This window comes from Glandiceps talaboti, chromosome 23 (genome assembly GCF_964340395.1).
Source record: "Glandiceps talaboti chromosome 23, keGlaTala1.1, whole genome shotgun sequence".
Lineage (NCBI taxonomy): Eukaryota > Metazoa > Hemichordata > Enteropneusta > Spengelidae > Glandiceps > Glandiceps talaboti.
The window spans coordinates 1,884,701-1,908,110 of NC_135571.1; the positions used below are offsets into that span (position 1 = coordinate 1,884,701).

General features: G+C 36.3%; 2 protein-coding genes across 2 annotated transcripts; both read left to right on the forward strand.

Annotated features, from left to right (window-relative positions):
* The first annotated feature begins 628 nt into the window (after positions 1-628).
* On the forward strand, positions 629-4,375 carry LOC144453128 (liver carboxylesterase 1F-like). Its single transcript, XM_078144406.1, has 2 exons — positions 629-2,205; positions 3,988-4,375. Exons 1-2 carry the CDS (start codon positions 629-631, stop codon positions 4,373-4,375), a joined length of 1,965 nt encoding a protein of 654 aa, XP_078000532.1.
* A 3,993-nt stretch (positions 4,376-8,368) lies between these two features.
* Positions 8,369-19,090, forward strand: LOC144453129 (uncharacterized). The gene is made up of 8 exons (XM_078144407.1): positions 8,369-8,608; positions 9,243-9,322; positions 10,520-10,765; positions 16,048-16,124; positions 16,475-16,677; positions 16,837-17,145; positions 18,073-18,256; positions 19,020-19,090. The coding sequence occupies exons 1-8, from the start codon at positions 8,369-8,371 to the stop codon at positions 19,088-19,090; spliced, it is 1,410 nt and encodes a 469-aa protein (XP_078000533.1).
* The last annotated feature ends 4,320 nt before the right edge of the window (positions 19,091-23,410 follow it).

Here is a 23,410-nt window from a genome sequence, read left to right on the forward strand (position 1 = left end):
TTTGATACAATTGAAAACTCTACCTAGAACGTACGAGACTATTATTAAATGGTCAACAAATTCATCTACTATGCAAATATTATGCAAATATTATGCAAAATAGCAACGTCATACTTAAAGGTACACTTCCAGGACATTGTTTGTAACTATTTCGTTAGATGTAATGAATTATTCGTTATATTGCACACCCTGTATAGTATGGAGTCAACTGTGGGAAAATGCATTTGTGTAGCTGTACACGTAATATGGTGCAATAAATCCAATTAAATTCATTTTGAGTCTACACCCTAAAATCAGCGCCCTCAACGGTGATCATGATTTTGACCTAACTGCACTTCTTATAAATAAAATTGACAACTAATTAACATGTACAATGTAATTATTAGAATTTTAAAAAATTTAGTTAATAGAGTGTTGGTTGTCTGATCAGAAAAGTAAAACTCCAGTTACAGCTAGTGTGAAGCCTTAAAGCGTCCGGCTGAATCACACATTAAACTACGTCTTGATGTAGAATACACTGACACGATTTACACTGACGTTTATTGAGATAAATTGAAATACATTCTGGGCGGTACAAATTACCGTTTTCCACTTTGCTCCCGTTTACAGATAAATTGTTATCTATCGAATGATACTGGCGTGTGATGTCAACGCACTTCAAAAACCAGAACAGTGCTGTTCTGAAGTTTGGACTGGACGGCGTGGCACAATGAAACTCTCCGTTGTTTTCCTGGCTCTTGCCTTGTTAGGTTTTGCCCACAGCGACCCTACAGCCGAAACACCATTAGGAGATATCCTTGGCATCTACGCCCCAGGTGAATTGGATGTAACATATTTTCGTGGTATACGGTATGGCCAGGCACCTGTTGGAGATCAACGATTCAAAGCCCCTTTGAGTGTCACTCCATGGGCTCCTGCGGTCTACGACGCTACGGAATTCGGACCATCTTGTCCGCAGAACATTTCAAGCTTTCCTGACTGGATGAAGATGGCACTTCCTAACGAAGACGTGGATGAAGATTGTTTATTCTTGAACGTCTACGTACCATCAAAGACAATACCACCACCAGAGAAGTACCCAGTTATGGTGTTTATCCACGGTGGTGGGTTTTCTTTCGGGCAAGGAATGCTCTACGAGAGCACAACCCTGTCTGGTTTATTCGACGTAGTAGTGGTAACGATCAACTATCGTCTCGGTGCTTTTGGGTTTATAAGTACAGGCGACGAGCATTCCCCGGGTAATTATGGACTTCACGATCAAATCCTGGCTCTGAATTGGGTCCAGGAAAATATTGCCGCGTTTGGAGGTGATACTGAGCTTGTGACAATATTTGGTGAATCCGCTGGAGGAATTAGTACTAGTATTCTGGCAAATTCACCAAAAGCTGGTGGTTTCCATCGTTTTATTTCGCAGAGTGGTGTCGCCCATCCAGGACTCATCATACCAACCGAAAGAGCCACGGAGTTTGCCTACAACATTGGTTACAACGCCGGCTGCAACACGACCGAGAATCCAGACTTGACCGACCATGCTTTATTGATGGACTGTCTTCGTGGACTTACATCTAATGAACTGTATGAAGCTACGGGTAACATGATCTTAGCGCCTGTTGAAGATGGCGATATAATCCCAAGTCTTGCAGAATTGATGGAATCTGGCAAAATGCAAGATTATGACTTCATGGCGGGTACACTCAGTTGGGAGGCAGCCATCGTAACTACTGCGGTTCCGGGGTTGGATGATGGTGAAATGGCTCGACCATTATTCAATGCTTTGGTCAGGGCTGAAGTACAAATTATGTACGATGAAAACCACGACCAAATTGGCGATGCTGCCATCTACCAATACACGGACTGGTACAACGAAGACGATAACGCTATCCGATTGAGCAACTATCGACATTTCTTCAATGATATGACCTTTCTGGCACCAACGGTACACCTTCTACGAGAGCACGCTCAGCGGGGAATTTTACCTCCACAACCTACGAGTTTGACGTATCATTACTACTTTGACTATTGTCCAAGTTTTTACCAGGGACCAGACTACGTGGATGGAGCAGAACATGCCATTGAACTCGTCTTTGTCTTTGGTCACCTACTTACTGGACATTTCGCACCATTCGTCAACATGACGTTCCCTCAAAATGAACTGGATTTGGCTTTCAACATGGCGACGTACTGGACAAACTTTGCCAAAACAGGGTAAGAAATGCATTTTTATTATATAGCCTCAGACCACTGAGAAAAGAATCATTCTCTAGTGGTTAGTTATAGTATACGACAGTGGCAACCGATGTTTCGGCTTAATACATTGACACAAAGTGAAACTATTGTTGCGACATCTTGATATAAGCATGGAAGTACACCCCCTCCCCCCGGGCCCGCGCACGCGTATATCCCACACTTCAATATACCGTGCACAAGCCAAGTTGAACAAAAAACATGGAATATATATTCTGTTGTTCTGCGTCACGACAACGTGTGTCTATGTCATGACAACACGTATAGACTACGTCATTAGTTCTGCTGTGTTCGAAATATGATTCCAAACATTCAAAATTACCCGGGCCCATTTTTTCTTTGATATTACTGGCGCTGGTGTTATGTTATTGTTCTTCTCAAATATTATTCTCCATTCAGCCAGAAATGCTTGTGACCTAAGGGGTGTCGATACTCGTCTAGTGACTCGTAGTGACAAAAGCCCCTCAGGTCAATCGTATTTTCCTTGGCTGAACGACGAAACATATTGGGGAATAACATCTAAATAGCTAGCTCTTGTATGTTTCGATAACTTGTCGCCACCTGAGTAAAGAACTTGCCGAGCCAGGTCGGGGTACGGTTCTAGTCACGTGACATACCACAATGAAGGATGCGTTGTCTGCCAATTAAATCGCTACTGTAACACAGACACGTGACTATAGATACATGATAAAATCATAAACGTTAACGTTAGTCATCATTTTGATAAGCACGGATCTATAGCGGCTCAACGGTCCTTATTTCCTCAACTCCCGGAGGAGCATACCATCAATATCAGCCTCTTTCAGTTCATAAGATTAAAGCATTCACATTGCAACCTCTATCCTACCAGGTCCCCAATTATACAGCTGGGTTGACCGAGGCACAATTGTGGTTCAAATCGTGCCCATAGATTTTAGCCATTCAGAACAAACGGTAGCGACGGCTCGAACCTCCAACCTGCAGATTCAAAGCCGGCCACTCTAACCATTCACCCATCGTGACTCCACAAATTAATACCCCAATACATGATACGGCATAGTTTGCTATGTCAATACCTAATCATGGGCTGCAATAGATTGCTTGCTTCCCATGGAGTTATTTTTAGAGAAATTGTATGGTGTACTTGTGCCGATATAGGTCTGCCAAGTATAATAATTGTATCCTGTTATGATTACATCAGCCGTCATAACTAGCCCTTTCTACTTATCTACCATTATAGCCCTTTATGCTTATAACTATGTAATATACTATAATTATAGTTAAAATGATGTTGGCTTTGTGTTTCACTCATTGGACATTACGTTTTTGACACAGAGCTAGACATATTTCAACTCTAGACTAACAATAACAGAGACACAATAAACACAACAGGATCCTTGCCCAATCACATTGAAAACTGATAAGTATTGCTATTCTTTCACAGTGCAGTAAAAACAGGCTTCTAATGAAAACATTACACAATGTCATGGACTTGATGATTTTAATGGCTGCAATTGTTTATTTTCTAACTGATAATCAACATTTCAACTTAACTAATTCTACATCCCCACTGTGCACGGCGCCTATGTAATGGTTTCTTTTGCATTATAAGTTGTGTGAGGGTGTGTAATAAATGTCATGTCACTTGAGTGAAACACCAAGCCTACACCAGTTTAGCTGTATGGTGTTAACCGATTTGTGCTATTGCAGTTGAACAAAAACAATGTGCACGGGGTATTGACATTTTTTTCTTCTTTTTTTTAGCGATCCAAACAAACCAAATACACCTCCTCTCGAATGGCCAGCTTTTGACAACGATGACCAGAAATTCATCGAGTTCACCGTCGACATGACCACAGAACACATTAGTGGTGAAAACTTCAGAGCTGACGACGTAGCGTTTTGGCTTGAGTACGCAACGGGTTTGCATACTGACATATGCCCTGCCGAGGAAATTAATGAAGTACCCGATCGTCCATCAATGACATTTGCAAATCTGAGCGATGAGGAGGCTACGACGGCCATTTACACCCTCTTTATTGCTTCACTGTGTTTGCTGGCCACTGTTATCTTCCTCATTGTTGCCTTGGTGGTGGTTGTCAGGAGAAACCGCAACCGTGGCAGCGACCAGGTTCCACTGAATCCCTATTAGTAGTCTTACCAGCTCAGCTGAGAAGTGTTACCTGAATTTCCATGTGTTTGAATTTTCAAGCTGGATTTTCACCTAATACATTATGCATTGAATGAATGAATAAATGAAAAACAAATCACCATTCACAATGTCAAAGATTATCGCTCTACTTAAATATAAGGTGATGAGGGCTGATTAATAACAAAAAAATAATGAAAACATCAATCAATTCCCACTGACGTTTCAGGTCTGTGACGATAAGATATCTTCGAGTCGCAAAACATCAAGAACAGCTCTTACGTTCATTTATCCGGTCGCCCTCACGTTCCCATTTTCTGTGTTCCTGTCTTTCGCTCTTTGTCTCTCACTCTCGCCCTGTCTGTCTCCTTCTTTATATGTATGTATGTATGTATGTATGTATGTATGTATGTATGTATGTATGTATGTATGTATGTATGTATGTATGTATGTATGTATGCCTCTCTCTCTCTCTCTCTCTCTCTCTCTCTCTCTCTCTCTCTCTCTCTCTCTCTCTCTCTCTCTCTCTCTCTCTCTCTCTCTCTCTCTCTCTCTCTCTCTCTCTCCATATTTTTATCCAAAAGAAAACGTTACTAAATCTATAGTTGTGTCAGGTTTGTATTCAAATTCATGAGGTGAATGTTTGTTTACTTCAGCTGGTTCTGGAGATGATTAATAAAACACATAGTGTTTTACAAGTGTGTATATCAATTTGTCTCGTTTGAAGTTATTTACACAAACACTTGCCGCTGCATTCATTAATCACCCCTTTACCAAATTAACAAATGGCGATTCTCTCTTTAGAAATGATGCATTGATAGCGAGTTTCTAGTGTCTCCATATTCTCAAATGGCAGTTTTCAGACTTCAGACTTCAGACTTCAGACTCCGTAACATTAATCATCACCATTCTGTGTCTGACTGTCGTTTGGGTAGTAACCACCGTCACTCGGTACCGTGACTGTTGTCATAGCCCGAATTGTCCTTGGTAAAAATTATCCGGGAAATAGTCTCTGTAATTGCTGGAATGAATATCGTGCCTTGGATCGAAGGTAACTTGGTGTTTGGGAATATCAATCTGTCTCTTTTGAAGACATTTACACATTTATCTCTCGACCTCTCCATTCTTTAATCAAATACATAACCCACGGCTGTGAAAACGGCCTATTCTCGGAATTTTAGTTAAAATCTCGTATAGCGAGAGACAGCGCGAGACTATGAAACGTGAATCATGATTACGTGTTCCGCCATTTTGTTTGTCTCCCCGAAGGCGCGTATTGTGCGATCGGAATTCGCTCGTATTTGTGGACTATATGTATTTTTATGCAGTAATGTGTATTCGGATATTAATCGGGAATGTTCGGTGATCGTTTTGTACTTCGGAAAGGTTGCTGGATGGTTTGAATCGCGTGTAACATCGCCGTTTTCGTGTGTTGAATTTGTCCTTCCAGTTTAAGGCAAGTAACGATTTTTCATGTTGACCTTGTATTTTCGAATGTAGATTTTCGAAATAAAACAATTTTTTTATTTAATGAAACTAAATTATCTGTGTTTTTACCTCCCGTAAGGGTACGGGAGGTATTAAAAGGGGAATGCCTGTCTGTGTGTGTGTGTGTGTGTCGGCTTGCTCAATTGTAATGAAATTTGGGCTATATAATCTTTAGGGTAATAGCTAGACCTGATTAGGTTTTGAGCCAGATCTGTTAATGTTTAATTAGAGAAATTTGCATATTAATGAAATCAACTAATTATGCAATATCTTAAGACTGCATACTCCAATTTCAATATAATTTAGTATATTCGTTAAACATAACAAAATACATTTGTCCTATAAAATTCGTTGATGTATGTTACAACGTTAATGAATATTTTGCATAATTAATTATTTTTGGTAATTAGGCTATATCTTAAGAATACATACTTCAAATTCAATATAATTTAGTACATACGTTAACCATAAGAAAACACATATGTCCTATCAATTTTGTTGATGCACCGTACAGTGTTAATGAATAATTTGCATAATTAATGATTTTCGGTAATTAGGCTATATCTTAAGAAAACATACTTCAATTCCAATATAATTCAGTACATACATTAACCATTACAATCGCATATGTCCTGTAAAGCTTGTTGGTGTACCTTTCAGTGTTAATGAATAATTTGCATAATTAATGATTCTTGGTAATTAGGCTATATCTTACGACTGCATGCTTCAATTTCAATATAATTCAGTACATACATTAACCATAACAAATTGTATATGTCCTATAAAGTTAGTTGATGTACCTTACAGTGTTAATGAATAATTTGCATAATTAATGATTTTGGGTAATTAGGCTATATCTTAAGAATACATACTTCAATTCCAATATAATAATTCAGTACACACGTTAACCATAACAATTGCATATGTCCTGTAAAACTTGTTGGTGTACCTTACAGTGTTAATGAATAATTTCCATAATTAATGATTTTCGGTAATTAGGCTATATCTTAAGACTGCATTAAGCAGTATCATACACTCTTACATACATTAACCTAAGAAAGCACGCTTGTCTAAAAAACAAAGCCTGTTACCATATTTTTTTTTAGTTTAATGAGTTATTTGCATAATTAGCGATTCCATTACGGGAGGCATTCAGTTTTTAAATTTTAAATTCAAATTTTTAAAAATGACAACATATTACATATGTAAACTTAGCTTTTACTGACACCATGTACATTATTGGCAAAAAGTATCAACCAAGGAACATACACTGGCTGAACTTGGGGCTATCAATGTCTCGGTTGCAAGTATTTCAACTGTATTTCACATATTTTTCCCAAATAAAAATTGTGCAAGCAGAGACATTCCAACTTCCATCAAAAGGCTGTGAAGCGGAATATTTCCCTGTAGTCTCAACAGTATTATTTCGTGTTTGATTGAGTCCGTCGGGTGTCTTCAGATCTGACGCTATCTGACGCTCAATATGATGCTAGCTGAATCTGAATCTGAATCTGACGCCAACTTTATACTCGTGTACGTATGGGGTTTCTCCCAAATATGGTATTGCCCGGGTAATACAAATTCACCTGTTCGATCACTTTTTGTCGTCTGCGCCAGTCACCTGTCAACCGGTGAACATATCGACGATTGGCAGTTGTGTTTAATCGCAGAAAGTATGTGGAAAACAATATCGACACATCAAAACTACCTAAAAAACCACTGCCGTGTGTGTTCAAAACGAATTCCTTCAAAGACCACAGTCTATAAATGTTCTAGTTTTGGCGAAGATTTACTTGGTTGTTTCGGGGTCAGCGTTTGTGGTGACAGTGGAGACATACACCCTGTGAACTTTTGTAACAATTGTAAGAGGAGTGTTACCACGTTCAAGAAAGCCCAGGCCACCGGTAAACAGTATTCCCCTGGAACTACTGTTGCACAATGGTGTAAACATCCAAGAGTTGGTACATGTCTCGTTTGCGAAAGGTCAAACCCTGGGAGGAATGTAAAAGAGAGAAAAAACAGAGGAATGGCAAATGCGCCCAAGTGTGAGTGATCATTACGATCCCCCTAACACTAAGCATGTAAAACTTAGTGATCAAGCCGCTGTCGATACAGTACACTACCAATATACTGTAAACATGATACGTCTAAAGTCAGCCAAGACTTTGAACGTTGACAGTTTACATGTCGATAGATTCCCACAGGGTGTGAACAGTGACTTGATATGTTCTATCTGTAAACAAGTCTTCTGTGAGCCAGTTCTCATAGACTGTACTTGTGAAGGTGGTGGGCATATATTCTGTGCACAGTGCATTTCAGAATGGGTGACAACTGCAAATAGTTGTCCTGTGTATCGTACACCGATTACATGTTCCTCTGTTTCGTCTGTCCCAAATATTGTGATGAATTTGTTGTCTTGTCTGAATGTTAAATGTGAGGATTGTGTTAGAGGATGCAAATGTGTTGTGCAGTTAGAAGACCTAGCCAAACATCAACTCGCCTGTCGATATGTCAATTATGCCCCCATTCATTGTTGATCATGACTACTGTACATCTACTGGAAATTCTAAAAACCAACCGTCTGATGACATACATGTAGAAAAGGCTATTTCAATGTTAATAAAATATGATGTCCTGGAAAAAACAGATGGTTTTGAAGCCTTGACAACTGCCTGTATCAGAAAGAAGCTGTCTGATACACCTGGTTACAAATCTGGAGTACCAATCAAATTCAAGACTGGTGGCCAGGTAATGCAACCATAAATCATTATTTATTTTAATATTTTTATCTGTGTTTACTGATGGCTTTACAAAACTGTTGACTGTGTTACCATAAAGTAGGAAAATACTTTCAGAACCACTCCATAAATCTTTGTTTCAAGTACCATGGTGAAGGTTGTTATTTTATTTATTTATTATTTATTTTATCATTATTTTTTTTTATTTTTTTTTTTGGTGGGGTGTCAGTATAGAAGTACATAATGCATGCACATGTATCATTTTTGCATATATCCACCAAGAAACTTTTAACATCTACAACCTACAAAACCATCACATATGGTGGCTGTGCATTTTCATATGCTGCGCCTAAACTATGGAACGTACTACCACTCGACATTAGAGAATCTCCAAACTTGGAAACTTTCAAAAGAAAACTGAAAACGCACTTATTCTCCAAAGCATACAGTGTGGTTTAGCCATTGAGCGTCATAGAGCAAAACAATGTTTTTGGATTTTGGCGCTATATAAACTTTGCTGATTGATTGATTGATTGATATATCAATATACATATTTGTGTGTGTGTTTGTTTGTGCATGTACATGTATGTATCAATGTAAGCATGCATCATGTACATAAATCTGTGGAATTTAATTTTTTTCAGCCATTATGTCTGACATATACGCCCCAGTCAAGGAAAGGCTCGTCTGACGCCACTGACAGGACCAAAGCTGCCCGGGCTATGTGGGTGGAAAATGTCAGAACAAACATTTACATCATTACTATGGCTTATCAGTTTATGGTAATTGTGAGTTTGATGAGTGTGTAGACGTTGTCATTCACACATTTCAGTTAACGCATTGGTGGTTATTTTATACAAGCCCCTCCTTAAGATGAATATGCATGAAAATTTAGCTATTGTCCTCTGTTTGTGCTTGTCGCTAATACAGTTCTCTGATTGGCCTTATTTATATCCTGATGACATTCGCTAGACCTCGGATGTTCCATCCTCGATAGCGTTGTTCGACTGTGTGTCATATTTTATCGGAAGAACATCCGAGGGCTAGCTGATAGACTAGCTTAGTGCCTGATATACCTGAAGGTGCTTGGCTCCTACTGAAGTCAAGTCTAGTCATGGAATAAATTGAGACTACTTAAACAGTAAGTAATTACAACTTTGTGAGTTCAAAAACACAATTACATTTGTATTTACCCTTTGCACATAATTTAAAATTAATTAATATAAACATCTAGAGCATAATAAACATACTTTAGCATAACAAACATACATGTATTGGTATTCTCTATATATATTCATGTGAGATATTAACATATTTGTTTGTCTCACAATGTAGAAACTTAGAAATAATTAACCATTGATAGCGATGCTAATTACTTTCTGACTAGATGGTTGCGAAATTGGAAGGTAAAGCTTGGAAGTGAACACCGTGACAGACAAATATCCATCACAAAGCGGTATACCCTATTTGCAGAAAATCTGCCCTTTCTTTTTACTGTGAAAGGGCCAGATGGAAAGCAAGACACTGAGATTCGGCTTTCACCTTGTGTTGCTGTTCAAGATCTCGTGTGTGCAGTTGACCGTTACTTGGATTATTTAGTCAGGTAATTTTAATATTTCATAGCCATGTAATCTGATGTACAGAGAAATTATATTTTTTGTTCTAGAAATTTCATGGGAAATTTCTAGTCCTGAAGGGGTTAAACATGTTTGGAATGATTATCAAACTATCAAATTAGTTTTGAATCAGGGAACAATATCTAACAGTTAACACACAACATCAGATTTAGTTATTTAATTTGTTATTTAATTGATTTTCTGTAAATGTACTTCATATGAACAGACATTACAGATAATATTTTCTTTTCTCTCACGCCAACAGTGGTTCTTGTCGTCAAGCTTTACCTTTACTGTTTTTACAGGGTCAACAAGCTAACCCACCATGATGACACATTACCAGAAAATGAGATCATAGTCAAAGTAGGGGGAGATAAAGGAGTTGGTACCACCAAAAGTGTCTTCCAGGTGTGTAATGTTGAAAAGCCAAACAGCGCCAAAAATACAATAGTGTTTAACGTCTTTAAAGCAAGTGATTCTGAGCCAAACATGAGGACAGCTATGAAAGTGAACGACGGTCAAGTTGATGCTCTAGATGGACATGTGTGGAGGTGAGTAGTGTGTAAATTATACGGTATCATACTGTAGTGTAGTGTAGTGTAGTGTAGCATACCATAGTATATTATAGACTGCTGTAGTTTAGTGTAGCATACCATGGTGTAGTGTAGTATAGACTACTGTAGTGTAGTGTAGCATACCATAGTGTAGAGTTGTGTAGACAACTGTAGTGTAGTGTAGCATACCATGGTGTAGTGTAGTATATTATAGACTACTGTAGTGTAGTGTAGCATACCATAGTGTAGTGTAGTATATTATAGACTACTGTAGTGTATTGTAGCATATCATAGCGTAGTGTAGTATATTATAGACTGCTGTAGTGTAGTGTAGCATACCATAGTGTAGTGTAGTATATTATAGACTACTGTAGTGTAGTGTAGCATACCATAGTGTAGTGTAGTATATTATAGACTACTGTAGTGTAGTGTAGCATACCATAGTGTAGTGTAGTATATTATGGACTACTGTAGTGTAGTGTAGCATACCATAGTGTAGTGTAGTATATTATAGACTACTGTAGTGTAGTGTAGCATACCATAGTGTAGTGTAGTATATTATAGACTACTGTAGTGTAGTATAGCATACCATGGTGTAGTGTAGTATATTATGGACTGCTGTAGTGTAGTGTAGCATACCATAGTGTAGTGTTGTATAGTATAGACTACTGTAGTGTAGTGTAGCATACCATAGTGTAGTGTAGTATATTATGGACTACTGTAGTGTAGTGTAGCATATCATAGTGTAGTGTAGTATATTATAGACTACTGTAGTGTAGTGTAGCATACCATAGTGTAGTGTTGTATATTATAGACTACTGTAGTGTAGTGTAGTATATCATAGTGTAGTGTAGTATATTATGGACTACTGTAGTGTAGTGTAGCATACCATAGTGTAGTGTAGTATATTATAGACTACTGTAGTGTAGTGTAGCATATCATAGTGTAGTGTAGTATATTATAGACTACTGTAGTGTAGTGTAGCATACCATAGTGTAGTGTAGTATATTTGGACTACTGTAGTGTAGCGTAGCATACTATAGTGTAGTGTAGTATATTATAGACTACTGTAGTGTAGTGTAGCATACCATAGTGTAGTGTAGTATATTATAGACTACTGTAGTGTAGTGTAGCATACCATAGTGTAGTGTAGTATATTATAGACTACTGTAGTGTAGTGTAGCATATCATAGTGTAGTGTAGTATATTATAGACTACTGTAGTGTAGTGTAGCATACCATAGTGTAGTGTAGTATATTATAGACTGCAGTAGTGTAGTGTAGCATACCATAGTGTAGTGTAGTATATTGTAGACTACTGTAGCATAGTGTAGCATACCATGGTGTAGTGTAGTATATTATAGACTACTGTAGTGTAGTGTAGCATACCATAGTTTAGTGTAGTATATTATGGACTACTGTAGTGTAGTGTAGCATACCATAGTGTAGTGTAGTATATTATAGACTACTGTAGTGTAGTGTAGCATACCATGGTGTAGTGTAGTATATTATAGACTACTGTAGTGTAGTGTAGCATACCATAGTGTAGTGTAGTATATTATGGACTACTGTAGTGTAGTGTAGTGTAGCATACCATAGTGTAGTGTAGTATATTATGGACTACTGTAGTGTAGTGTAGCATACCATAGTGTAGTGTAGTATATTATGGACTACTGTAGTGTAGTGTAGCATACCATAGTGTAGTGTAGTATATTATAGACTACTGTAGTGTAGTGTAGCATACCATGGTGTAGTGTAGTATATTATAGACTACTGTAGTGTAGTGTAGCATACCATAGTTTAGTGTAGTATATTATAGACAACTGTAGTGTAGTGTAGCATATCATAGTTTAGTGTAGTATATTATAGACTACTGTAGTGTAGTGTAGCATATCATGTAGTATATTATAGACTACTGTAGTGTAGTGTAGCATACCATAGTGTAGTGTAGTATATTATAGACTACTGTAGTGTAGTGTAGCATATCATGTGGTATATTATAGACTACTGTAGTGTAGTGTAGCATACCATAGTGTAGTGTAGTATATTATGGACTACTGTAGTGTAGTGTAGCATATCATAGTGTAGTGTAGTATATTATAGACTACTGTAGTGTAGTGTAGCATACCATAGTGTAGTGTAGTATATTATAGACTACTGTAGTGTAGTGTAGCATACCATAGTGTAGTGTAGTATATTATAGACTACTGTAGTGTAGTGTAGCATACCATAGTGTAGTGTTGTATATTATAGACTACTGTAGTGTAGTGTAGCATACCATAGTGTAGTGTAGTATATTATTGACTACTGTAGTGTAGTGTAGCATACCATAGTGTAGTGTAGTATATTATAGACTACTGTAGTGTAGTGTAGCATACCATAGTGTAGTGTAGTATATTATAGACTACTGTAGTGTAGTGTAGCATACCATAGTGTAGTGTAGTATATTATAGACTACTGTAGTGTAGTGTAGCATACCATAGTGTAGTGTTGTATATTATAGATTACTGTAGTGTAGTGTAGTGTAGAATATTATTGACTACTGTAGTGTAGTGTAGCATACCATAGTGTAGTGTAGTATATTATAGACTACTGTAGTGTAGTGTAGCATACCATAGTGTGGTGTAGTATATTATAGACTGCTGTAGTGTAGTGTAGCATACCATAGTGTAGTGTTGTATATTATAGATTACTGTAGTGTAGTGTAGTGTAGTATATTATAGACTACTGTAGTGTAGTGTAGCATACCATAGTGTAGTGTAGTATATTATTGACTACTTTAGTGTAGTGTAGCATACCATAGTGTAGTGTTGTATATTATAGATTACTGTAGTGTAGTGTAGTGTAGTATATTATAGACTACTGTAGTGTAGTGTAGCATACCATAGTGTAGTGTAGTATATTATTGACTACTGTAGTGTAGTGTAGCATACCATAGTGTAGTGTAGTATATTATAGACTACTTTAGTGTAGTGTAGCATACCATAGTGATAGTGTAGTATATTATAGACTACTGTAGTGTAGTGTTGCATACCATAGTGTAGTGTAGTATATTATAGACTAATGTAGTGTAGTGTAGCATACCATAGTGTAGTGTAGTATATTATAGACTAATGTAGTGTAGTGTAGCATACCATAGTGATAGTGTAGTATATTATAGACTACTGTAGTGTAGTGTAGCATACCATAGTGTAGTGTAGATAGTATATTATAGACTACTATAGTGTAGTGTAGCATACCATAGTGTAGTGTAGTATATTATAGACTAATGTAGTGTAGTGTAGCATACCATGGTGTAGTGTTGTATATTATGGACTAATGTAGTGTAGTGTAGTGTAGTATACCATAGTGTAGTGTAGTGTAGCATATCATAGTGTAGTGTAGTATATTATAGACTAATGTAGTGTAGTGTAGCATACCATAGTGATAGTGTAGTATATTATAGACTACTGTAGTGTAGTGTACCATACCATAGTGTAGTGTAGTATATTATGGACTAATGTAGTGTAGTGTAGCATATACCATAGTGTAGTGTAGTATATTATGGACTACTGTAGTGTAGTGTAGCATACCATAATGTAGTGTAGTATATTATGGACTACTGTAGTGTAGTGTAGCATACCATAGTGATAGTGTAGTATATTATAGACTACTGTAGTGTAGTGTTGCATACCATAGTGTAGTGTAGTATATTATAGACTGCTGTAGTGTAGTGTAGCATACCATAGTGTAGTGTAGTATATTATGGACTACTGTAGTGTAGTGTAGCATACCATAGTGTAGTGTTGTATATTATGGACTACTGTAGTGTAGTGTAGCATACCATAGTGTAGTGTAGTATATTGTACACTACTGTAGTGTAGTGTAGCATACCATAGTGTAGTGTTGTATATTATAGACTACTGTAGTGTAGTGTAGCATATCATAGTGTAGTGTAGTATATTATAGACTACTGTAGTGTAGTGTAGCATACCATAGTGTAGTGTAGTATATTATAGACTGCTGTAGTGTAGTGTAGCATATCATAGTGTAGTGTAGTATATTATAGACTACTGTAGTGTAGTGTAGCATACCATAGTGTAGTGTAGTATATTATAGACTACTGTAGTGTAGTGTAGCATACCATAGTGTAGTGTTGTATATTATAGACTACTGTAGTGTAGTGTAGCATACCATAGTGTAGTGTAGTATATTATGGACTGCTGTAGTGTAGTGTAGCATACCATGGTGTAGTGTAGTATATTATAGACTACTGTAGTGTAGTGTAGCATACCATAGTGTAGTGTAGTATATTATGGACTACTGTAGTGTAGTGTAGCATACCATAGTGTAGTGTAGTATATTATAGACTACTGTAGTGTAGTGTAGTGTAGCATACCATAGTGTAGTGTAGTGTAGCATACCATAGTGTAGTGTAGTATATTATAGACTACTGTAGTGTAGTGTAGCATACCATAGTGTAGTGTAGTATATTATAGACTACTGTAGTGTAGTGTAGCATACTATAGTGTAGTGTAGTATATTATAGATTACTGTAGTGTAGTGTAGCATACCATAGTGTAGTGTAGTATATTATGGACTACTGTAGTGTAGTGTAGCATACTATAGTGTAGTGTAGTATATTATAGATTACTGTAGTGTAGTGTAGCATACTATAGTGTAGTGTAGTATATTATGGACTACTGTAGTGTAGTGTAGCATACCATAGTGTAGTGTAGTATATTATGGACTACTGTAGTGTAGCGTAGCATACCATAGTGTAGTGTAGTATATTATAGACTACTGTAGTGTAGTGTAGCATACCATAGTGTAGTGTAGTATATTATGGACTGCTGTAGTGTAGTGTAGCATACCATGGTGTAGTGTAGTATATTATAGACTACTGTAGTGTAGTGTAGCATACCATAGTGTAGTGTTGTATATTATAGACTACTGTAGTGTAGTGTAGCATACCATAGTGTAGTGTTGTATATTATAGACTACTGTAGTGTAGTGTAGCATACCATAGTGTAGTGTAGTATATTATGGACTGCTGTAGTGTAGTGTAGCATACCATGGTGTAGTGTAGTATATTATAGACTACTGTAGTGTAGTGTAGCATACCATAGTGTAGTGTAGTATATTATGGACTACTGTAGTGTAGTGTAGCATACCATAGTGTAGTGTAGTATATTATGGACTATTGTAGTGTAGTGTAGCATACCATAGTGTAGTGCAGTGTACTTTAGTGTGATGTGTTCTGTGTTAATCTAGAGATAATTAATATATGTGATATTTCAGAGATAAGACCATAGTAGTGCATATCATGGGAGACTATGAGTATCTAACCAGAATGTATGGTTTGTCAGGAGCAAGTGGTAAGTTAGTCTTTGCTCATATACTTGGCATGTTTTACTATACTTTCACACTTTCTTCGCTAGAAATGACTCTGAATTAATACAGCAACTTGATTTTTTGTGAACATCTTTGTAATGTAAGAATGTTACTTCACTTGGAAGTAAAATTTCTTGAATTTTTATCTTTAATTTTAATGTTTATTTTACCTTACCTTACACTACACAACAATTACAGAGAACCAATAATTTGTATTCAACAACTTTGGCCTGAAAGTTTCTAGACCTAAAGGGATTAAAAGCCAGTTGTTAGACCTACTGCTGAATATTATGCATGCCACTAAGTATGATAATTTCTTTGTTCAACTATACAGGCAAATATTTTTGTCTTTGGTGTTATATCACCAAATCAGATGCCATGATACCCCCTGACCAGAAAGCACCAAACCAAAGTAGGAGTCTCCATGACATACAAGAATATCATGACAAGTTAGTTGAAGCAGGAGCACATCGGAGCAAAGCTTCAGAATTTATGAACTGCATCAACAAGCCATATTTCAACATTCCATTGGAAAGGGTTTGTAACTCTTATTAACATTAATTCAATTAAGTTTAGTTTGAGGTTTGAGGTTCCAAATTGTTAAACATTCTTTTTTCTTTTGTATCACTGGTGTCAATACCAGTCCTTCACTTAAGTTTGGGCATATTTCTGTGTTTTTGCAATGTGACTGAACAGGAATTTGCCAAACTTGATGTAAAAGTGTTCACTTACCAACAACACACTAGTGGCGACATTGATGAGCCTGTACTCAAACCTGTACATTTCGACCTCTATGCTGAAAGCATACAAAGAGCTTTCAGCCTAGAGGACGAAGTGAGCGAGCTGAAGGATAAGGCCACAGCAATGCAGGAGAGAGTACAGGCCATCCTAATGAATGACGACAATAGTGGTAGTGATTCTGATGACGATAATGAGCCGTCACTTGCACAGCTATGTAGACTAGAAAGACAAATAAAACAGAACCTTGCTGCAGCAAAGGAAAAGGTAAATTTTCATCAATATCTGCATTTATGCTTACATACATTTGCGATTTCCTTTATTTTACCCCTTTTCACTGCATCATTCTTTGTAACCTAACTTTCTATTTTCTACAACTATTTATAAAACTTTAGGAGGAAGAAATTGAAATATTAAAATCTGACCTACCCAAAGAAGCCGGGTATTGTGTGAAAGCCCTTGATAGGGCACTCACTGCCAATCGTGTTTGCCGCCAAGCATATCATGGAAAATCCTTCGTTGGAAACCATGTAGATAAATGCTGCCAGGTGCATAATACTAACATCTTTTGCAATGTGCTATTGTTCTGTTTGTTGCTGGTGTTATGTTATTGTTATTGCTGCCATTACTTTTTATACTAACACATTGGAATTGTTGTTCTAGGTTTTTTACAGGTTCTGAGGAGAATCAATTAATTCTTTCTGTTTGTTCCCTAACAATATGCTATATTTCACAAATTTATAAGTAACAGGTGCAGTTCAGTCATAAATTATTTGAATATGTAGTATTCTTCATTGGTGGAACCAATGAGCATGTATGGTATGTTACACTTTACTTATTTCAGTTATGTTATTAAATGACCTCTCTGACCTGCTACTAGTATCTTGTTCTATTTTGCCATTGATAAATGAGTCTGTTTTTTTACATACAAATATAAGACCCAAAGTGTAATGTGACCCATTGTTTGGAATAATCAAGCATAAAGGCAAAAACTATTGTAAATCCACACTTTGTGTATGGGTTCATCATATACAAAGTGTGGTTCATCATATCAGACAGGTCAAAGGTGGTCAAGGCCAGCCAAATTTCTTTATACACATTGTTTTTTCCAAGTGTAACATACCAGATATACATTTTGTTTATACAAATATTAATACTAAATAGATGTACTTGTATTCTCTTATTTTTATTCAGCCAGAGGTTATTCGGTCACTGTTTTCAGCAGTTAGTAGCTGTGTTGAGAATGTTTGTCCTGATTTACTTTCAGATGCTGAAGCTATAAGGGCAACTTATCAACCACTTCTGCTGCTGTTTGGAGAATGCCACAATTTATACTCAGTGTCAAGAGTACTGACTGACACAGAAATTGTCAAACTAGGTAAGGTGTACTTTAGTTTATTTTGATGCAAATGATGTAGATAAATGTAATAAAATTTAACAAAAACATAATTTTTTTAGTGTGATGAGTACTATATCACTGATGATGTTGTATACATTATTGAGCACACATTAGTGTTTCATCTTGTTTCCTGTGTGTAACATGTTTCCTGTGTGTAACATCACTTACAACGTGCCCAAAATACGGCAGCTAGGATTATTACGCGCACCAGGAAATTCGAACACATAACCCCTATTCTAAAACAACTTCATTGGCTTCCAGTATCTCATCGTATTGTTTTCAAACTTCTGCTCATCACTTATAAAGCCCTAAATGGAATCTCTCCACAATATCTCAAGAACTTAATTACACCTCGTTCTTCATTACGCACTCTTCGTTCATCGCATAAATGCCTTCTGCATACACCCAAATGGAATCTGGTTTCCTATGGTCGCCGCTCCTTCTCTTCAGCAGCTCCTGAACTTTGGAACTCTCTACCCCTGGACATTAAAACCTCTCCCAATGTTAACATTTTCAAAAGACGCTTGAAAACCCACATATTTCAGAGAGCTTTTTCATCTCCTTTCTAACTCTAAGCGCCACTGAACATTGTTTTCTTTGGATATTTGGCGCTATATAAATTTATTAGATATATAGATAGATAGATGTCATTTTAACAATGTCAAGATGAGACACATAGATACTTAACACATGTTTTCTTTGTATTCATGTCATAATACATAATATTAACATTTTCTTGCAGGTGAAAGTGTACAAGCCTTAATGGTGTACTATAGACAACAATTTCCAACTTCATCTGTTTTCCCCAAGTAACACATCCGTGAAGATCATGTGCCAGTTCGAGTGGGTCAGTGTAGAAGAGGGTTGGGCTTCTATGGGGAAAGTGGCGTTGAGGCTATTCACCACAGTTTCAATGTAGCTGGGGTCAATTATGTAGGTGTTCCTGACAAATTAAAATCGTTAACATATTTGGTAAAAGACCATCATGTCAAAAACCAGCTCTGAGCTGTGAAAAGAATTAAGTAATGTGAGTGAGTGAGTGAGTGTGTGCATGTTTACTTGTATTTGTATGTGTATGTGTATGTGTATGTGTATGTGTGTGTGTGTGTGTGTATGTGTATGTGTATTTGTATGTATGTATGTATGTATGTATGTATGTATGTATGTGTGTGTATGTGTATTTGTATGTGTGTGTATGTGTATTTGTGTGTGTGTGTATGTGTATGATGTGTGTGTGTATGTGTATGTGTGTGTGTGTGTGTGTGTGTGTGTGTGTACGTGTATGTGTATGTGTGTCTGTCATCAGGCCTCTTTTCTGTCACAATGATGTATTTGTACTTTTTATATACTGAAAATAAATTATTACTCTTGAATTATTATCAATGTCTGTAGTTGTTTATTGAGTGAGCAATCAGGTGAACTAAGTTTGATGAACTTATCTGTACTTTTCATTTATTTGTATCTATCAGAGTGTAGAATATTAGATTTCCCAAAACATATTTGTCCTCTCCCCACAGCAAGATGATTTTTCAAAATACAATTTGTACCCCTCTCCCCAGAGCAAAATTATCTGTGTTCATCAATGCAAAATGATATAAACATCACTTATGTCAAGAAATGTTTTGGACTATCGTACCCAGTGAAACCTTTCAGGAGTACCGACGTCGCGTGTCAAAGTTTAAGATGACTCATAATAATGGACAAGATGGGTCATTTTTATGTGTGTTCAGAATTGTTGTATAAAGTGGAAAAGATATGAATTTGTGAATCTTCAGTCAGAAACTAGGTCACTGATGATAATTTGGAATCACGCCATATTAAATTATACTAATACACGTAGATGGTCTGATAAACATAGATTAATGATTGCCAAGCTCTTAAGTCAAAGTGGAGACAGTAGTAGTGTAATCATAGTATTTGTGTTCAATTTGTTTCTATGGTGACATCCTTGGGAGAGGGAGAGAGGGAGGGAGAGACACACAGATAGACAGACAGACAGACAGAGCGAGAGAGACAGAGACACAGAGAGACACAGACAGACAGACAGAGAATCTCAGTGTTTCCGATAACTCGACCGACCCTAGTTTAAGCCCCCGACCCTAAACATTTTTCTTGCATGCAAAAACAATGTAAAGCGGTTGGTTGCTTCTAATTCCATGTACACCTTCATGCCTTTGCCTCATCTTTGGTCATTAAAAAAATTGTATTCCAGAGAGAAACCTGGTCTTTTAAGACTCTAATAGTACCAGTCTACATAACGTATTCGTCTGCTTAACTTATAATTACCTCCATTTACTTCTTTTACACCTCATCAAACTCTAACGGAAATATTGTGACCAACGAGTATCTTATCTTATCTTGGGGGCCGAAGTAATTTTTAACAATGACAGATAAAATGAAATTCTGACCTACCTACCCTATTTTCTGAAGTCAAGTTATCGGAAACAAAGTTTTTTGATTTTGCCTAAACACAAAAATAATATTTGTTGCTTGAATATACATATGTCATTAGTGGAAGTGAACGTTACGCCGGCCTGAGAAAGACGAGGATAAAGGTAAGGTCAACTGTAGATGGCAGTATACATCGCCAAAAGTCGATTTCTTCACAAAGGTCAAAAAAGCCGAAATTGGGGCCGTTTGGACTGCAAAAACGCATTATTGCGTAATAGTTGAAAAATGCGACTTTTTTGTGTATAACCGATAATAACGTGTCCAGGGCCAAACCAAATCATCTCTTTTACGTTTCATAACATCAAACATGTAATTTAGAGTGGTTTTTGAAAAATTAAAATCAATATTTCTGAAAAAATTAATAGAAAAATTAATGAAAAATGCCATATTTTCGTTATAAACTGAAAGTCAAGATTTCTTACAACTCGCAACACTTTAATTTATGCATTAATAATGATAGGTCAACTGTAGATGGCAGTATACATCGCCAAAAGTCGATTTCTTCACAAAGGTCAAAAAAGGCGAAATTGGGGCCGTTTGGACAGCAAAAACGCATTATTGCGTAATAGTTGAAAAATGCGACTTTTCTTCTTTTAATCGATAATAGCGTGTCCACGACCAAACCAAATCATCTCTTTTACGTTTCATGATATCAAACATGTAATTTAGAGTGGTTTTTGAAAAATTAAAATCAATATTTCTGAAAACATTAATAAAAAAATTAATAAAAACTGCCATACTTTGGTTATAAACTGAAAGTCAAGATTTCTTACCACTCGCAACACATTAATTTATGCATTAATAATGATAGGTCAACTGTAGATGGCAGTATACATCGCCAAAAGTCGATTTCTTCACATAGGTCAAAAAAGCCGAAATTGGGGCCGTTTGGACTGCAAAAACGCATTATTGCGTAATAGTTGAAAAATGCGACTTTTTTGTGTATAACCGATAATAACGTGTCCAGGGCCAAACCAAATCATCTCTTTTACGTTTCATAACATCAAACATGTAATTTAGAGTGGATTTTGAAAAATTAAAATGAATATTTCTGAAAAAATTAACAGAAAAATTAATGAAAAATGCCATATTTTCATTATAAACTGAAATTCAAGATTTCTTACAACTCGCAACACTTTAATTTATGCATTAATAATGATAGGTCAACTGTAGATGGCAGTATACATCGCCAAAAGTCGATTTCTTCACATAGGTCAAAAAAGCCGAAATTGGGGCCGTTTGGACAGCAAAAACGCATTATTGCGTAATAGTTGAAAAATGCGACTTTTCTTCTTTTAATCGATAATAGCGTGTCCACGACCAAATCAAATCATCTCTTTTACGTTTCATGATATCAAACATGTAATTTAGAGTGGTTTTTGAAAAATTAAAATCAATATTTCTGAAAACATTAATAAAAAAATTAATAAAAACTGCCATACTTTGGTTATAAACTGAAATTCAAGATTTATTACCACTCGCATCACATTAATTTATGCATTAATAATGATAGGTCAACTGTAGATGGCAGTATACATCGCCAAAAGTCGATTTCTTCACATAGGTCAAAAAAGCCGAAATTGGGGCCGTTTGGACTGCAAAAACGCATTATTGCGTAATAGTTGAAAAATGCGACTTTTTTGTGTAAAACCGATAATAACGTGTCCAGGGCCAAACCAAATCATCTCTTTTACGTTTCATAACATCAAACATGTAATTTAGAGTGGTTTTTGAAAAATTAAAATCAATATTTCTGAAAAAAGTCATAAAAAAATTAATAAAAACTGCCATACTTTGGTTATAAACTGAAATTCAAGATTTCTTACCACTCGCAACACATTAATTTATGCATTAATAATGATAGGTCAACTGTAGATGGCAGTATACATCGCCAAAAGTCGATTTCTTCACATAGGTCAAAAAAGCCGAAATTGGGGCCGTTTGGACTGCAAAAACGCATTATTGCGTAATAGTTGAAAAATGCGACTTTTTTGTGTATAACCGATAATAACGTGTCCAGGGCCAAACCAAATCATCTCTTTTACGTTTCATAACATCAAACATGTCATTTAGAGTGGTTTTTGAAAAATTAAAATCAATATTTCTGAAAAAATTAATAAAAAAATTAATGAAAATGCCATATTTTCGTTATAAACTGAAAGTCAAGATTTCTTACAACTCGCAACACTTTAATTTATGCATTAATAATGATAGGTCAACTGTAGATGGCAGTATACATCGCCAAAAGTCGATTTCTTCACATAGGTCAAAAAAGCCGAAATTGGGGCCGTTTGGACAGCAAAAACGCATTATTGCGTAATAGTTGAAAAATGCGACTTTTCTTCTTTTAATCGATAATAGCGTGTCCACGACCAAATCAAATCATCTCTTTTACGTTTCATGATATCAAACATGTAATTTAGAGTGGTTTTTGAAAAATTAAAATCAATATTTCTGAAAAAATTCATAAGAAAATTAATAAAAACTGCCATACTTTGGTTATAAACTGAAATTCAAGATTTCTTACCACTCGCAACACATTAATTTATGCATTAATAATGATAGGTCAACTGTAGATGGCAGTATACATCGCCAAAAGTCGATTTCTTCACATAGGTCAAAAAAGCCGAAATTGGGGCCGTTTGGACTGCAAAAACGCATTATTGCGTAATAGTTGAAAAA

What these genes read in the sequence shown, in the direction of transcription:
- LOC144453128 (XM_078144406.1), top strand. Translation starts at nt 629, where the DNA reads ATGATACTGGCGTGTGATGTCAACGCACTTCAAAAACCAGAACAGTGC. An exon ending in ACAAACTTTGCCAAAACAGG is followed by an intron (nt 2,206 to 3,987) that starts GTAAGAAATGCA and finishes TCTTTTTTTTAG; the next exon opens with CGATCCAAACAAACCAAATA.
- LOC144453129 (XM_078144407.1), top strand. Translation starts at nt 8,369, where the DNA reads ATGTCAATTATGCCCCCATTCATTGTTGATCATGACTACTGTACATCT. An exon ending in TGGTTTGTCAGGAGCAAGTG is followed by an intron (nt 16,125 to 16,474) that starts GTAAGTTAGTCT and finishes TCAACTATACAG; the next exon opens with GCAAATATTTTTGTCTTTGG. An exon ending in TCAACATTCCATTGGAAAGG is followed by an intron (nt 16,678 to 16,836) that starts GTTTGTAACTCT and finishes GTGACTGAACAG; the next exon opens with GAATTTGCCAAACTTGATGT.